The following is an 18990-nucleotide window of genomic DNA, read 5'->3' as shown; positions in this document are numbered from 1 at the left end:
CAAAACTCCAGAAAATGGCTGTTTACATAGCACATACACACATACATATGTCAACATATATATACACAATCAACAGCCTAAAATGTTTTTTTTTAGATGCTTCGCTATCCAAAGATATAAAATTCATCCTCATGAGAAAATCTCCCTTAGTTAAAAACACATTTTTGGATACATTTTTTTCAGTGCAAAATTTTCAGGGAAGTCTAATTTAGGACTTTAACTTGCTGATGGTTCAAATCCTTTCCAGGCTCTTTTTCCTGGAAATCAAGGCTCCATATGTAAAAGGAATAATAAGCCTTTTCTTTTAAAGCATATGCCTGAAGCTGAAAGATTTAAATTGAAATCTCTGTAGCTGTTACACTACTACATCCAAGAGATGCTCATGTGCATGTAGCAACATGCAGTTTGCATTTGTCTGAGTAGGATTCAGCCTTGACACTAATTCAGCATTTCTTGCTCGTGGCGGAGGTATGGGAAGAATGGGATGCACAGAGGAAACGCTATAAATTCAGTGCAAATCTACCACAGTATTCTCTGACCGTGTCGTATGGTCCTAACGAAATAAAGTAGCTGCAAACTGCTGCTCAGATGTGGTGTTCAACTCCTACAAGTGCTGTGAGGCTGCAGCATGACTGTAGCGTGAATGTACAGAAATCTATGTCTGTTTTCTAGAAAATGACTGAATTATGCTTGCGTGAGACTACGATAAACAGAATTAATATATAAAAGGTGAACAAGCTAAAGGGAGTCATGCATCCGCCACCGATCTGGTAAGAACACAAAAGAAGATATTTCTTTCTTCTTTTTTATGCTTTTGCATAAAACCCAAGCATTTCACGCTTATGCTTTTTTATTTTTAACCTTCGGAAATGAACGCAGTTTACATCTATTCCTGTAAGGACTGCCCAAGCACAAGAGTCTGTACTCTTTCTTAGAGAAGTCGGTATGCTTTTTTTTTTGTTTATAAAGACTTCTGCGTTATTGATAATGTGAGGGCAGGGCAAGAAAATAAAAGGTATTAATGCATCTCTTTGTATCTGGAAAGACACAACGCGTACCATGTTCTCTCTACACACAAAAAATACCCCTGGAAAGTTCTGGTTATGTATTTCCATGTATGCTCTTGAGAAATAAAGGACACATAGATGCATTTTCAGAGACTTTTGGACTTGATGTCACAAAATCAAAGTGAAAATTATTTCAATAACATAGCCCATAGCCTTCTCATTATGGTGGTGGGGAACTATCCCTCGTTAAAGGACTTACACAGAGATGAGTACCTATTTAGACACCATTGTAAATGAAGACAATGCATTTATTTCATTGCTATGGTTACTAAATCAAGTGTGAAGTATAGAAATATGGTTCACAAGGGAAAAAGAATGAAGAAACGTAAATCATATACTGCTTTAGAAATGCAGAAGATCAAACAAATAGGCTGCACAGTTTAAGAAACAATTAATTATTAGAACTTTCACAACACATTTGATATAATTTCATTGAAACCTGATTGCAGCCATTCTTATACCAGTGCTATCTCACTCTCTCTACTTTTACCCATCTTGCCTTTTATACGGCTGCTGGGGCAGGAGAAAAAATTGTACCTTTTATCTGTGATACTGGGGAAAAATGATGTATCCCTGCAAGCCTAAAGGCTCTGCAGAGTGGCTTCTGGTGGGCGTAGTGCTGGGCTCGGACAGACCCTCTCCTCTTCTCCAACATCTCTCCGGGACCTGTTTGGCACAAATGGGCGAGTGGCTGTGCTAAATGGTTGCTCACATCCAGCAAACAGGATAGCAAATAATGCCCTCAAATATCCAGGAATAACTCAAAGTGTTTCCTGGGGTGATTTCTAAAATGCAGAAGCTCAGAGGGCCAAAGGGTCGGAGCTTTTCCTAAGTGACATACCACCACAGCACCTAGATTTCTTCACCCAGCATAGCTGAAAACTGACTCCTGCCTAGCAGGTTTGGTCTGGGCTGTTCCCCACCAAGGGAGCAGATTTAGGCTAGTGAGGTGATCCAGGAGTACCAAGATCAGGAGAAAAACCAATAGAAATGGTCAACATCATATTTAACTGCTTGGAAATGTAAAGCTGCACTCTATATATGGTCCAGACAGGCTGTTTAAAAGGCTTTGTGAACCAAAATGAAGAAAACTAATGGCTAAGACTATAAATCCCTCTCTTCTTTCTTTAATGACTCACGGTCAACAATTTAATTCTGCTCACTTACTGAAACATCGCTTGCTCCAGAGGTGCCAGTCAAATTGTATTTGGTTCATGCGAGCCCCATAAGAACTATTCAAAATCCAAGGCTAAAACTGCTGCATTCAAACTCCTGGGCAAAGCGGATGGGAGGCAAAGGGATGACACTCTGGGCCAGGATGTGCAAAAGCCAAGATTAATCTACCTGACATCCTGCTGCTGCCTCCTCAAATCAAATCCAAACAAATTCAGTACAATAGTTTCAGAAACAGCCTCTATCATATTTAGGCAAAGCCAGCTATTCGGCCACTTTATGCACTTGGCACACTTGGAAATCTCTTTGCCATAGCCAATTAGGAAGAGATCTGATTAATTAGGACTCCTTCATCCTTCTTTTCTGACCAACACATAGCAATGGATTATTTACCCTTATTAGATGGAATTCTTCAGATATACGCCTCAAAAAAAGAGCTCTTCTGGAGTCGCAGAACAGAGCCAAGAAGATCCAGATGGAATTAAAGCATTCAAATTAATACTGTTCCCACTTACCCCGGTGCGAGTGCACAGCTGTACCGCAGTCATATTTATAAAGGGAGAGGGGCTGGCTCTACCCTGTCAGTTAATATTGTGCCATAGCTTCATGACACAGTACGTTGGCATCGCTCTAGACGCAGTCGCTGGCATAGTATGTGACAATCATTGCCCCTGTTAGCTTTCAGAGTAACGTATTTGAAATCCCCAAAGTGACTGAGGAGCCTGAACTTTGCTGAGTTTATTGGGACTGAGCCTATTAAATCACCGAGGGGCTGTAGAAAAGGCTACCTCCTACTCTGAACGGTATGCACATAGCTAAGCAAGAGAGCCAAGAAAAGAGAAGAGGAAAGGGCAGAATAAGGTTAATAATACGGACACTAGTACTGAATAAAATTCCTTCTTTTTATTCTCTGACACAAGATGCAATTTCTGAAAGGAAATAGGAACTGAAAAAAGGCAAGTGCAGATCTATGAAAATAACCCTGTTTTTTAACTATGGCCCCCCGAGATCTCTCCTCCTAGAGATTAGTAGTTATAAAGTCTCCCTCAGAAAGCACAAGTGAGGCTCTCTCAGTAAGGCTAACGAAAAACAAATTGGAAATCGCTTTGCTGTGGTACTTCTCTGACCGAGAATTGCATCTAAGCACATAATTTCAATGGAACGGCAAGTAACTGCCTCGCGGATCACAATGACGAGACGTGCGGAGAGCAAATCGCAAAAACTAGTGGTTCTAGTGGATGAACGGCAACGGGCTTGGACATGGGGAGCTGCGCTAGATCAGGTTTTGGTGTGCTCTGCTTCTCACGTCAAAGGCTTGGGAAGCTATAGACGTCTTCTCAAGGCAATGCAGAGTCAAGCGCTGTAACGAACCTTTAGTTCTCTTTCAACAAAAACTATGCACCTGATTTTCACCTTTGCTAAGGCTTGCTTGAACTTGCTGCACTCGCTGTGCAAAGAAGCCATAAATTGAATATAAACGGAGCTTAAGTAACAGGCAGGTAATAGGAAAAGAATCAGAATCCAGAATTTTATTAGCATCCAAAATCCAAAGATTCAAACTGAAACATCATGAAGGGGAAAAGCAACCCTATAGAGAAAGAAATCGGTGCAACTTTGAAACATCCTTTAATAGAAGATGACAAAGAATCACCTTGTCCTATGGAAAAAGTTACTCGAAAAATGAGCTATTAGAGCCTGAAAGTCACCCATTTTATTGCGTAAATGAGCACGAACAGGTATTTCTCTTCCTAGAGGTGGCACAAAGAAAAAGCCAACAAGCGTACTGAGAATTTTGCAAAGACTCCAGTACAAAGTACTGAGAAAAAGAGACTTCTTTGGAAGGTAAACTTTATTTCCCAAAGGGGATGAGTAAGCAGTCATTTCCCTCACAGGCAAATGAAAGCAATGATGAGCTTTCAAAGATGTCATTCACAAAACTGCCCTTAATGGGAGAGCAGAGTGACTGAATCCAGGCAGGAAATTAAGAGACAGAGCAGGGACGGTCATTTTGATGAGAAGACTCAAAGAGAACAGAGAAAGGAAACAAGGGGGCTGTGCAGCACAGTTCTCTCCTTTGACTGGGTCCCATTAATACAAGTCATTTAAGAGACTGATGAAAAGAGTGGGAATCTTTAAAACTTTTTCAAAGGTGTAATTCTGTTCGAGTTTCAGAATTTTTCATTCCAAATTTGCCAAAATACATCCCAGCAGGACAGACAAGCGTATGCTATATGGATTATCTGGTGATAGGGGTATTGTCATGGAAACATGGTCTTTGCTCAGAAGTGATTACTTACTCCTGCTCCCATTCCCTTCTTATATTAATAATAGATTCATTTTTATTAAGTCAGTGACAGATTATGGACCTGAATATACTCCTATCTCCTGATCACAGATACTTAGAATACAACTTGTACCCCAGGACATCTAATGAAATAGATGAAATGGGATTCCCCTCCAGAAACTTTGACTTGGGCATTTACAAGAAGGTCTCTAAGCTTCCTTTAAAGACAGTAAAGTCTTACTGCAGGATATGGTTGCCTAAACATAGGAATCCGTGGGCATTATTTGAGATGCCACAGGAGCCCCTGGCTGGCATTCCCATAGCTCAAATCTCCTGTGGATACTGAGTCATGCCTGCCAGATTTAAGCAGAAATAGAATCACAGAATCATAGAATCATTAAGGTTGGAAAAGACCTCTAGGATCATCAAGTCCAACCATCAGCCCAGCACTGCCATGTCTCCTAAGCCATGTCCTGAAGTACCATGTCTACGTGTCTTTTAAATACCCTCCAGGGACAGTGACTCCCCACCTCTCTGGGCAGCCTGTTCCAGTGCCTGACTGCTGTTTCAGTGAAGAAATTTTTCTTAATATCCAATCTAAACCTCCCCTGACGCAGCCTGGGGCCGTGATGCAGCTTGAGGCCATGATGCAGCTCGAAGCCGTATTTATTGCTCTAGATATATGGTTCTTTCAGCAAGCTTACAATAATTTCAGCTCCCTCTTGGAGACTTTACCCCTCCTGATGTTAGGAAAAGAAAAACCTATTGAAGTTAGGAATAAGCAGATGTTTACAGTGACACAGATGGCCTATTCAGAACAAGATAAGCTTTTATAAAAATAGTGCAATACGTTATTATATGGATTGAGGCTGGAAAGAAAAAGCAAAGTTTATACGCTTATCCATTTTGACTGTGCAAAGTACCCCCGAGCCCCAGTGGTTATGTTCATATGAGTAAACTAAGCAGAGCCAGGACACGGCCTCAAGCACTGGTGCAGCTGGGTGGCCCGTGGCACCCTGCAGTCCCCAGTGTCTGACCCAGCACTGCCCATGCCAGGGGTCACAGTGGGCCCGGGACTTACCCCAGAGACAATATGGACACAGCCACCCTAGTTTGTTTCTATTTGAGCAACGATATTAATGTGACAACTTGACCTCAGGGTCAGAAAATGGGCCTGATCCTTTTTTCTTTTTTGCCACTATACCGTTGACCCCAAGTATGCTAAATTCAATCCTTCCCTTTCTCCTTGGCAAGAGGGTTCTTATTGCTATTTAATAACAGATCTTTTTCTGCTGCTGCTTCATGCTCCGGCTTTGCTGGGTTTCCCCCATGGCCCTCCCACAGACGGCAGTTGCAACACCCATGTATGACCGCTGGTCCATCATCATCCTCCCCCAGTAGCACCATACCCACTGGCTGTGTTCAGCCCTGTCACGCCTGCCTGGCCTGGCCTATCTCTTCCTCATCATTTGTGGGGAAGAAATTCACCCCTCCAGACTTTTCAGACCCTGGTAGAAAGGAGCAAAAGGGAGACCAAGACACACGTATTTCTTCAGAAAAGAAAAAATGTTTCATATCAGGAACCATGTCCCTAGAATTTAAAGCAAGTGATGCCATGCTTCCCGCAGCCCCCAGCCTATGCCATTCTCAAGCTTATACAAGGGTTAATAGATGAAAAATGATGAAAACATGATGCAATGCAGATGGGAGGAGCCGGAGTCACGTGACGATGAACTCACAAGGTTAGACACGTTTGCAGGTGGAGCCTAGTGACTTCGCATCAAACACATGCTTAAGCAGGCTTAAAACTGGCTCTTCCCTGCCCTGTGGGACCACTCAGCTATCACTGCAACCCGTGACAGACGTGAGCCTGGAAGACATGAACGTAGAGCCTAGAAAAACATATACAGGAGAGACGGGAAGAAGAAAGTCTGGAGATATTTGGGTGAGAGACTTATAAAGGCTGCCAGGTTGGTAATCAGAGCAGATTTCAAAGCATCATATAATCATTTAGGTTGGAAAAGACCTTTAAGATGGAATCAGGGCCTCTAATTACATCTCCTTTTTTCAAAGTTTTCTGTGAAACACTACAAAATCTGATCCAGTTATGGCAACGTAAGTGAAAACGCCACTGACTTGCATCAGTGCAAACCCAGAAAAACTGAGAAAGGCTGTTGAGCTTTATTTCTTAGGTACATCTGTGTAGCTGCACCCTCAAGATGCATTATTTAAAAATTCAGAGAAACACAGTACTATTTAGTCATTTTGAACACAAAATAGTCGGGATGACAGGTACAGTTACTTTAATGGCAGGCAAGCACCCTGAAGGTTACACGAATGGTCACTGATGAGCCTGGAACACAGTTTTACGACAGCATAACATTAAACTCTGAAATCTGTTGTAAAGCAGAGTTAATTTTTAAAAAGAGCGAAATCTATAGTCGACTACCCTCTTCCTCCTCCCTCCACCCCCAAGCCCCCCAAACACTGGGTCTGGCGGTTATTCTGATCCCTGGAGTTTGATGCATGTTTGATTCACAGACTGCAGCATGTCTGCACCAGATGGCCCCGAGTTAATGAACACAAACTCATCACTTTTACTCACGAGGGAAATGTGCAGCTCAATCTGATTTGTACTCGACAACTAAAAATATTTTAGTATTTTTAGTGAGCATTTTACTGTTACAAAATGGCATTTGAGGAAAGCATTAAAAGAACACAGCCTACCCAACAAATGTACTTCCACAGATGAAGAGCAGCGCTGCTGCCTTTTCCCCTTCTCATCAGAGCTAAGTTAACATATTCCCAAACCTTAAAACTGCAAGCAGCACATAAAGAAAGCTATAAGATCTGGGGCCTTCTCAGGCACCATTAAGCCATTTGCAAACAGTCTCCTGAGTTTGCTGAAAGCAGGATTGGGCTCCGAGTTCGTTGCCACAGCAGGTTTAAGAGAATACAGGTCATATTCTCAGCTAGCATAAAACAAAGTAAATGCCTGGAAACCACCAGAGCTGGGATTATTTATACCAGCTAACGATCGGTCTGCATAGGGTCACTGTGATTTTCATGTGTAGTGCACAAGGTGTAACTGCGTAAGACTATAAAACACATACAAAAAAACAGCATTATGCTGCCATGATATACGAAAGATTTTTCCCCAAGGAACCAAGAGACATTTGTTAAAAGATGAAAACAAGATCCCCCAGTCTACAACACAAAACCAGATCAATTGCTTCCCTTAGAGTCAACGGGTACCAAGTCATGATGGCAAACACATGGCAGGAGCCACATTCCCAAATTTTATGGAATCTTGATTTCACTTTTCACTCAAAAAACTGTTGGGCATGCCAAAATTTTAATGTAATTTTAGCCTGGAATGTGATTTCCTTAGTGCTTTTGGTGATTTTACGTGCTTGAGTGCGATACGCACCGCAAGGTCGTAACATGCAATTCTTAACACACACATACATTTATCTGAAAACTCGTCAGAAGCATTGCATGTTGGGGTTAATATTCGATATAGTTGGGTGTTTTTTTCACTGCATAGTTTCTGCTGTTACCCTTCCCCTATAGTGATGCATTCGCTACCCACAGTTTCAAAACCACAAAGAATAAGTCAGATTTAAAAAACTGAGAAGAAAGTAACGTACTAACCGCAACTCTTCACACCGCATTCTTCAACAAGCAAGCCGGCCAAGCCAGGTCACACAAGAAGTGACTCTCAGATGCCCTGGATAAACAAGTCAGAGCTGGGCATCTGGGTCTTACAGCTGCCAAAGTCATGCCAGCAGTAGGCACCTGCCAAAACAATCTACTGGAGGCCGAACGCATTTCCCATCCCCTCCAAAAGGAAGAGGCAGCGCCAGGAGGGAGTATTACCATATAATGACTTTTTTCTTACAGAAGACAAACACATCACGCGTGCAATGCCGGCTCCATAGCTTATTCCCACAGAGCATGTGGACTGTCTGCTTGATGGCCTATTTACCTCTCAAATTTTCTCAACTACACCCAACTCCTCTATACAGTTGCAATAAAGTTATTAGTTATTAAATAGCAAAGTACCAATACAACACCACCTTATAGAAAGATTAGTGTCAAGCAGGATATTCTCAATGGTTGAGCTGATAGAAAACAGAGAGGAAAACCAGAGGATGCTGAAAGGTCTCCTAAACCTTGGAAGAATTAGCCAAGGGAAACACCCATCACTAGATGCCGGGAAGAAATCCCTAACCAAGCTTTGCTTCCTGCTCTTTGCGCTGCCTCGGTCAACCTTCTTCTTTTCTACAGCTCTCCACTAAAGCATTTATGATCATTAGATCAGAACTTAAATATTTGCTGTTTGCCATGAAAACTTCTCAAGGTAGGGATCACCTCCCATCGGGTGATAACGCAGTGTTAGTGCAATGTAGCAGGAGATCCCACCTCACCGGGACCATCAAGGAATTGGTGCTGGGGAGCAATCTCACCGCCATCACAAACCGGGCAGCAGCACAAATCCTCCCTCTCTCAGGATATCGCTGCTCTTTCACACGCACACAGAAATCAAATCATTTTCAAATTTGCTTTAATGTGAAACAAAAGCAAGCACATCGACCTTGATAATCTTGCTGTTTTCTAAGAAACAGAATTTCCTTTCTGACCTGCCCTACAGAGTCTACAAAGTATAATAGAAATGTCGGAAAGAAATCTGTTTTACTTAACTGAGGGAGTCAAAACAAATAGTAATTGCGACTTTACCTCCCTAATCATTTCTTCTTATATGTATTAGGTGGTACAGAAGCTACAACCTGAACACGTTCTGTGTTTGGAAGTCTTTCATTCAGACTCCTCTAAGGATCCAAATGGCTCTAGCAACGACATCTTCATCTCATTAATCTCCCCTCCAATACAAACTTTCTGATGTGCAAGCTGTTCACTCTCCCCGTCCTTTACAACTGGATATAAACAAGGGCTGCGCGAGGTCTTTGATGGGGGAGCACGGGCCATCTATCACCCGCGACAAGCCGGCACAGTGGGAAAGTCGTCACTTCTTCCACCTGATGTTCCCAACTGCGGCTTTCAAAACCAGGGGAAGAAACACGCGTTCCTCTTCCACGCTGCAAGGGAAGACGCTGCTCGGGTCAGGATTGCTTCTGGTTTGCTTCTGTGTGGCTAATTAATAAATACACCATTTAACTAGCCGGAATTTAAGAAGCCTACTGTTAACGCTGCCTTGCCCTGCAGCTGTAATGCCATTTCATTAGCGATGGTGACAACGGTACCATGAAGTTACTAACATTTGGTACGCACTAATTTTAGTTCCTCACAGAGCAGCGTGGCTTTGCAGTGCTGGACTGGCGCCTCTGTAATCAGGAAATCTCAGCACATGTTTTTAAGGCAGATTCCCCTGTTTCACCTTCTCGTTCTTTCCTTCCTCACACCCTTCTTAAACGTAAGCCAGGAAACAAATAATATTTCAGACTATGCCCAGGCACTATTAAAAATAGGCATGAAGTGCTTTCCATGCATAATTCATTCTTCCTGTATTTCCAGTCAAGACGTCTTCACTTTGCAAGTGTAAATTGACAATTCTTGCAGATTTGGGAAATAATCTTTTACATCTGTTACAAGCTAGCAGACACCATTTGGCAAGTGTTAAAAAATACCATATAGGACCAGGAATACGGCGTTCTATTTGGTTAGAAGCATTCTTGAACTAAAAGTCTGTAGGAAAAAAAAGATGACTTGAATGTTCTTTCCTTCTAACAGAAATATTCTAATTTTCCAGCCATTTATCTCTCTATTTCCCTTCTGTATTATGTCCTCCTTATTCCTCACTCTTGTCCTTTTCACATGCATTGTTTCACCGGATCACCTTGTTCTGCAAATATCGGGTTTTTTTCATTTTCTTTTTAATGCTGACACGTCAGCCATCTTTATCATGCCAGACTCAGACTAAGCTTCAGTTCCCTTCCTGCTCAGGCCTCTTGTGCCCTGTTCACGTAGCCCGACTCCCCAGGGCCTCTCCCCGTCGACGTTCACTCTCCCTCTGCCTTTCCCACCAGCCCACTCCTTTCCATCAGCCCAGTCCAGCCTCTACCCCTGCCTTCATTTCCCATCTACCTAATTTAACTCCCTACTTTTAAGTCTTATTAGTCTTGCATCAGAAGCGCGAGGAGTAATGCTGTCATAACAAAGAGCGGGCGAGCTCGCAGGCCCACTTTACAAAGTGATTTAGCAGGGCGAGGAGCACCTTGCTGCATACTAATGCTGTTTTAATAATGCTGCCCAAACACCCCGGTGACTGTGCTAACAGTACGCAGGCTCCGAATAAGCTGGGAATGCGATCTGTGTGCACATGAGGGGTTAAGATAATGGGTGAATGCACATTTCGACCAAGTTTGCCATAAGCAGTAATATCCCTGAGACTCAATTCTTTTCTCCGCGTTTCATTTAGATGTTTTCCCCTACTATAAAACCATCCTTTGCTCTCCACACTTAAATGCACTCCATTTGCATTCCAGTCCTTCATTTAAAGAAATAATACAACTGGTGCTATTCGCATAGCTAAATAAAGTGATACATATTTAATTAAAACGATGCTGACGCGGCAGCTAGGCTCACAATCCGCCACTGCTTTTGCACCCGCTTGCAAAGAGGGTCAGCAAAAAAAAAGGTCTAAAACGCTTCAGGGACCCCATCCTGCCGCCTCGTCTGAAATTGCAAATCTCCTTGAGTATCTCCGGCGCATCCTCTGAGGCTCACCCTCGAAAAAAGCTCTGCTCCGCGCCGAGTCTTGCAAGCGCTGCCTCGGGCATGGCTGGAGGGTGTCCTCTGGCGCACGCACAGACCCAAGCGCTCAAGTGCATTTGACAGGTCCTCAGCACCGCTGCCCAAGGAAGAATTTGCTTTTACTGATATCGTCCCGGCAAAACAGCTGGCAGAACTACAGGCACAACCAGTCATAGCCAAGCGGTTTCTAAGACGTCGTATTTAATGCGTGAAGGGGAGGAAAACAAGCTTCTAAGTTTGTTTCAAGTTTTAGAGGTGAGACCCTAAAATATCAGATTTTTAAAATCATTAACAAAACAACAGGGGGAGGGGGGGAACCACTGCCAGCATGTCCTTTTCCAGGCAGTATTTGAGGCACTTTAGAAATGCTGGATGAACCGTACCGATATTTCTATCTGTGGCTGTGACGGGAATTTAATTGAAAAGCTCGGTAACTCGGGTTTTGAAGCTTGTTTGCACAGAGTGTTCCACAGCAAAATTGTGGAAAAAAAGGGAAAAAAAAAAAAACCAAACACCAAACCCAAAGGATTTTTTTCTGGTCGGCCAGAAGAGGCGGTGACAAGAGACCTGCTACAGATTTTACATTCTCATCTCCCGGAGTTTGAAATCACATGCACTTTATTCATCGCCTATAGACAGACATCGCATTTTGTCAGTACAGCTCATCATGAAAGCCAGGCTGCTGGCAATTAATTTTTCTTCTTTTATTTTCCTCCTTTTCATGTGATTAGAAACGGTCATAAGGATTTCCATCAGGATCATTTCAATAAACTCAAAAAAGAGGTAACGCCCCAGCCCTCTCCTTTATGGTCTATTAGCTTAATATGAAACATTTGAAAAAAAAGGGTAATTCTGACGTCGTTCCGCGCACACCTCTTGGCTTCAAATATCCTTCTGTGCTTCCAGATCAAAAAATGCAACGGAAAATCCTGAAGAAGCAAGGAGTAAGTGACAGGGTGGAACGGCATGCGAAGACATGGAGGGATCTTTTTAGAGGCCGATAGATAAGAGTGACACATCCTACAGTTTCCCTCTACCTGTTTTTTAGGGACAAATACCTGCAAGAGGCTTTGGTGGTGTCACTATATTAACTTGTCAGTGTGTAAAACGATCCTTTAATTTAGTTCTGGCCCAAATTGTGAGTTTTCTCCCCAACTTTACACGGCAAGGAGCCTGAAACTTTTCCCACTAGCTGCAGCCCTCGTCATAGCAAGGCTGATTACGCTAATGTATTTTCCCAGAATTAAAGCCCTTGCAAGCTCGATTAAGACTTGAGCTAGGGGATAAGACATCTGCCTGTTTATCTAGTGGTATTTCCACAGATTTGTGTTTTCTCACCTGGAAGTATTTTCAGTTTAGGATGATAGCTAAATATTCCCTTTTATCTGCAAAGCCTCAAACAAAACTGGCTGCATTTATGCCTTTTCCCTTGTAATACAGCGATAGCAGTCGGCACCAGGGACTTGGTCTTACAGCTTCCCAATGCAAAGGAGAAAAGGGATGTTTTCTGATAGATCTGAGGAGGATCCTTAACAAAATGAGTATATTTTAATTTGACAGTAACATCCTATTTTCCCAAGTGCTCTCAACTTTCAAGCAAGCTACTGGCTAACTGCTAGACACTCATTGCATGGAAATAACATTAATTAAACAGATGAGATATGTCAGTCGGATGCACCATTTTTCCCTATCTGTGCCACAACTCTAAGTTACACAGAACACAGTGTTATGTAGCTCGCAGCCTAATAGAGTGGCACATGGAAATGTAATTTCATTACAGTACGGGATGATGATATGAGTAAAGCCATCACATGACGAGTTGTCCCAGGATGATAGTAGCTGTCCCACATTATATTATTTTGGGAATAATAAACATTATATGTAGGAAAACACTAAGCCAAAATAAGCTTGGTCATCCCACAGAGCTTGTGACAGATGGCAATTCGAGCTCTATAATCAAAGCAATAATTAACCTAGTAGTTTTTTTAAAAAAAATAATAATCAAACCACATTTGTAATTCAGCTTTCCACGGCAGGGATATGCTGCAATATTCAGTAGTGTTTTCAGATATGCTGATCATCTGAATTAAATGTGGTTACTGACAGGAAGCCTCTGGTGCTGCAGAAGACACCATGGATCGCCAATATCTAGCACTTATTATAAGTGTTGATGTCTTTGGCAAAATAGACTCTGAAAGAGGAAATGAGGATCTGTTCAAAAGATGTAAAAACCCTATTTCCTCCACCCACAGAGTATCTGGCCAGTTTACTCCATGAATACAGCCCTTTTTATTCTATTCATTCAATGTCCATGAAGAGGCTAATTTCAGTGTTTTACCTGCTTGTGATCTGCATTCACTCTAAAAGTCACTGGTGGAAATAAATTCTAAATCTGTGACTTATTGGTGAACTGGTTGGCTGATCAGGACACAGCGGCACTTCTGCCTGACAACCCAACACCTGAACTTCAAAATCAGGGCTTTCTGTTTAGGTTGGCAAGTTTAAGTTGCAAGAATATCTTCACACTCATTTTTGTTAACTTCTTGTCTATTGCCCAAGTTCACATATCGATTACCAAGGACCTAAATGAACTTACGTGCATGAGATGTCTCTCCAAATTGTAGCGGTCTCTCTGCCTCATCTTTTATCAGATCCACTTTTATGAACTTAACAGACACATGGGAATGGTAAAAATAAAATAAATATATATAAAAATAAATATAAAAGAGGGATAGATTCATCAGTCATAATTAGCAATTGTGAATATTGCATAGAAGAGATGTGTTAAGCTTTCTCTGTTCATAGAATCATTAAGGTTGGAAAAGACCTCCAGGATCACCAAGCCCAACCACCAACCCAACACCCCCAGGCCTCCTAAACCATGGCCCCAAGTGCCACGGCTGCACGGTGTTTGAACCCCCCCAGGGACGGTGACGCCCCCACCTCTCTGGGCAGCCTGTGCCAGGGCCTGACCCCTCTGGCAGGGAAGGCATTTTCCCTCGTCTCCAACCTAAACCTCCCCTGATGCAGCTTGAAGATGGGAGTTCTGCGGTCAGTGTATGAGTTTTTCATGGGTAACTTCAGGTAATGTTGAAGTATTTTATGATAATATTGACAACCGGACATTTGCAATTTGACTGTCTGTCAGCGTATGATCCCAGGAAACCCAGCTCTCTGGCCATAGAATGGTTTTATTTTCTGTATATCATGTCTTTTCAGTACATCAGGCTTTTCAAATTCTGACATCACACAAACTGCTGTGAATAGTGAGACACACAAAACAGGTGTACCACAGGGTCCAGGAAACTGAATATTGATGACCATAGTAATGGTTCTCCCAATGAATCTATAAATCCACAAAGATGAGGCGTGAGATGCAGTATAATGGCTTAATGCAGTCCGAGCTCCTTTAAAACAGGGAAAAAATGAGTATAAATTAGTTCATAAAATAGTAGCACTTTGCACTCATTGGGCCATGGGTCTGAAAGACCTCCTGTGCTACCACATTCAGTTTTCTGCCCCTGGAAGCTCACATACATCCTTTCATGAACTTCGCAAGCACTGTCGCATAAATCAGCAGATTTCTTACCCCTTTCTTCTGTTTGGGCAGCTGTTTCTGAACCCAGCTGCTCTAATGATTATAAAACATCTAATTTCCAAACCTAAATGTAAAGATGGCCAATTTATACCCACCTGGATTTGTGCTAACATTGTTCTTTACCTTAAACAGCTTTTTCCCCTCTCCCTGATATTTACTCCTTTCCTATTTCAAGAAAAAAAGTCTTATTTTGCTCAGCTTGTTTGTTAGATAACAAATCACAGTCTTCTCTCATTTAATACTTCCACATTCCCTGATCATTCTAGCAAGACTTCTCTGCATCTGTCCTGGATGAGCTGTACGTAATATTGCAGAGGGGTCTGAACTAATGCCTTCTACTTTATCATTACAGCACCAATTCCCCAGTTCTACAGAAAATAACTTGGCCAACAGATCCCAGATCTAACCCCCTATACCCCGCTAGGGCCTCGCAGTGTCACCCAGAGGTGTCCCCAGGTCCCACCCCTTCTCAGTGCTTGGAGCATCTAAAAATCTCCAACCACCAGAGAAGCTTATGGCACTGGTTTTGCTAAATATTTCCATCAATTTTCTCAACAGGCAAAATCACACCCATCTAAGTGAAGTGCATTACTTAAAACAACTGTGGAGATGAGTATTCCTTGATTTCACCGTTATCAAAGGCAACGGTGTAAGTCCTTCTCATTCACATAAGTAATTCTTGATGTGGAATGGCTTCATTCACACTGGAAAATAAAGTGTGCTGAATCATTCATTATTCATTATGCAGTACACAGGCCAGGCGGTGCAACTGGGCTCACGTCCAAGCAACCAGACTCTCCTACTCCCGACGGTCAGGTCACGCTGAAACTGCCTCTTGGGAACTGTCCTTCACCTCGTCACCCTCAGATCTCTCACGGGCATTGCTTTGGAGATTGTCAGTGAGACAAGGCTAAAACCAGCCTTGCCAGCGACCGCGCGAATAACTGAAGGGTGTGTACAGTTGCAGGGCAGCACTTGGACCCAGGCCACAGCCACGTTCACTGCACCAGTATCATCGTAGCTTTCACATGCACCTGTAATAGGGGACAAAAGAGCCCACGGAGAGAGGCCAAGCAAGTTTTTTAATTGCAGCTCGCTCCATGACCCTGTTCTGGACAAACCTGCAGCAGAGGAGTCTACTAGAGATTGGAGTTGCCTAAATGGAGCTAGTTTGCTTTGATCTGCAGCTGTTGATCCAGAAGGAGGACTTCTGCAGGTCCTTTGACGTATCCAGCAGCCCCATACAAATGTCTCAGATATCCTGAAGCATCTCAAATTGCACCAGATGTTAAGTTTATGCAATTAAAATTTTACCCTAGCGTCTACTACAGAATTACCAAGCCATTGGACCCTTGTGTTCAAGTTTGAGGAACTGCTGTAGGTCATTCAAGATGGCTCAGCCAGCCCTGAGAACAGGCATTTGACTGTATTTCTGTATCGAAAAAAGGGTTTGGGGGTTTCACTTTGAGGCAGCGCAAACTCAGCCCAAAGAGGGGAAGATGGCAGGAGAAGGCAGACCCAGACCAGCCATGCAGAAGCAAAGCCTTCAGGAAGGTCAGGGCTACGATGTTAACAATAAAGGCAACTTCACCAAAGGGCTAAAACTGGACTTTCTGCACTCTGTACACAATATTTCAAAACCACGGCGGACATGGAACCAATACGGATATGGAATCTGAGATGGAAACCGATAAAGATATGGAATTAATTTACTTTTTTCCTTTCTCTCATGGGCAAATTCCAAAAGTACAAGTTGAAACGGGAAAAAGTGGCGTTTTATTCCAGGTTTCATTTTTATATTGAACCAGAAGCATTAATAAACATTGCAGAGCCTTCTGAGGGGAAGATTTCACAGCGCCTCTGTGCTCTACCTCATTACCTTTTCATTTTGTTTTGTTTGCTTCTTTCTGTCAGTATAAACATGACGCATTGTCTGGCATACAGCAGGTCGGGTGATGACATTTTTTAATGTTCACATAACAACCTGACCTCCTGCTCACATTCACTAAAAAGAAAATAAGGAAACCCCCTCTTTTAAGTTTTAAATGCTAACGGGGTTCTATATTTGATTTGTTTTTCCTTCCTAGCAATACTAATTTCAAATTGAACCGCTGACTCAATTAGCAAAGTGCTGAAGTTGTTGAGACCTTGTATAAGATTATGTCCCATTAACAAAAAGGAAGCCCATAGTGTTTTTATGCCAGCAACTAAATCCAGCACCAGCATTTCAATGGGCTATTTTAATTAAACAAATTAAATTAATGATGGCCTCCGCAGAATGATTAATTATACTATTTAATATATCATTGCAACATGCCAATCCCATTTTTAATATCATCTTTAAGCATTGATCAATATATAGACACATAAGTCTCAAACTGACTGATCTCAAGACAGAAAACCAACTAACTGCTGCAAAAGAAACATAAATATAACTGCACCCCACCTACAACCAAGATGTCTAGGACTCTAACAAAGGTAATAAAGAACCTTTTAGTATTTGTTATTCCAGTAGCAGTAGTATGAACTATATATATTGAAGTAGTAGCCAAAAAGGCAAATGGAAGTTGAGAACATGAGCATGGTACCATGCATGTAAAATGAAAGCCATTCTGGGCCAAGGAACTTATAACAGTATATAATTTATAATCTGAATTAATCAGGTGTCTGCACAAACGCAAGTAGCCCTCGGCCTTTGAGTTTTCATCATTCGTCTTACACCCTTACTGATCACAAACCGTTTCTTTCCAGCACCATTTTAGCAAAAGATCACAGAATCACAGAATGGTTTGGGCTGGAAGGGACCTTTAGAGGCCATCCAGCCCAACCCCCTGCCATGAGCAGGGACATCTTCAACCAGAGCAGGTTGCTCAGAGCCCCGTCCAGCCTGGCCTTGGGTGTTCCCAGGGATGGGGCATCAACCACCTCTTGGGCAACCTGTTCCAAGGTTTCACCACCCTCAGCGTGAACAGTTCCTTCCTTCTCCCTAGTCTGAATCTGCCCTCCTTTAGTTTAAAACCATCAACCCCTTGTCCTGTCACAACAGGCCTTGCTAAAGAGGCTGCCCCCAGCCTTCCTATAGGCCCCCTTCAAGCCCTGAAAGGCCGCAATAAGGTCTCCCTGCAGCCTCCCCTTCCCCGGCTGCACAACCCCAACTCTCTCTTAACCTTCTCCAAGCAACTGCTCAAGCCACCCCCCCTCTCCTGATGTGGCCTTTCCTACGAGCAGAATTCATGTTCCACCTCTCCAAAGTGGACCATAGGGACTATGACCAGTTCAGGGCCAAACCCTGGAAATGTGGGATGATCTCAAAGAAACCAGTTACAGCTGAAGTTACAGCAACGAAGAGCACCATTATGGGATACTTGGCCATTCGAGAGAAAGCAGGTGCCGTCTACGGTGGGTGCCCTCTATAAGTGAGGAGGAGAGCTTGACACCTTTACCATCTTTTAGAGGGATTTAACTGGGTTTTTTTTACAGCTGCCTTGAGGAGGCCACTGTGGAATTAAGCTACTCAATATGACCTCTAGGCAACCCAAGGCATTTAAGTCAGACGCTTATTCAGTTTAAAAAGCAATGAAGCCTCTCACTGCTGCCTGCTCTTAGACAAAAGAAAAAAAAAGAAAAAAAAAAAAAAGTAATCCATAAGGAGGACTATTAATAATAAGTAGAAATAAAATGCCCTTAAAGATGGGAGACTAGGATGGGACTTCCGTGCAACTGGAAGAGGCTCCACACAACAAATGGGAACAGAAGCAAGACTAAGGGTAGAACAGGCAACCGAGCAGCGGTTTAAAACGGGGAGATAACCATAGATCCTAAGGAGCCTGGTAAAAGGTCTTCCTCTTCTTTTGGCATAATTTTCTGTGATTTTTTTTCTAATAAACAGCCTAATTTGTGCTGTTCTAAAACAGCACCAAAGACCCCCACACAACAGGCTACAACTAAGTTTTAGAGAACGCATCACACTATTGACAGATACTTAAAACAGACTGAGGGGGATCTGAGATCTGGCACGCTGATAAAGACTCAAGGAAAGATTATATAGGATTAAAAGGGAATAACAGACAAAATGGAAAAGATGCAAGGTACAA

At 42.6% G+C, this 18990-nt stretch overlaps 1 protein-coding gene across 2 annotated transcripts in view; it reads right to left on the bottom strand.

Moving 5' to 3' along the window:
- Positions 1-18990, bottom strand: part of MSRA (methionine sulfoxide reductase A) — a 303800-nt gene that overhangs the window by 62457 nt on the left and 222353 nt on the right. Inside the window, exon 6 of one of the 2 annotated variants that reach the window (XM_075086538.1) lies at positions 72-1733. The exons of the other annotated variant lie outside the window; for it this stretch is intronic. Coding sequence (XP_074942639.1) covers positions 1608-1733 — 126 coding nt within the window. The 3' untranslated portion in view covers positions 72-1607. Of the gene's footprint in view, positions 1-71; positions 1734-18990 lie in introns of those variants that run through there. 2 annotated transcript variants of the gene reach the window in all.

This window comes from Phalacrocorax aristotelis, chromosome 3 (assembly GCF_949628215.1).
Source record: "Phalacrocorax aristotelis chromosome 3, bGulAri2.1, whole genome shotgun sequence".
In the NCBI taxonomy this organism is placed as follows: domain Eukaryota; kingdom Metazoa; phylum Chordata; class Aves; order Suliformes; family Phalacrocoracidae; genus Phalacrocorax; species Phalacrocorax aristotelis.
The sequence above is the reverse complement of the archived record's forward strand: the minus strand, read 5'-3'. Positions and strand labels throughout refer to the sequence as shown.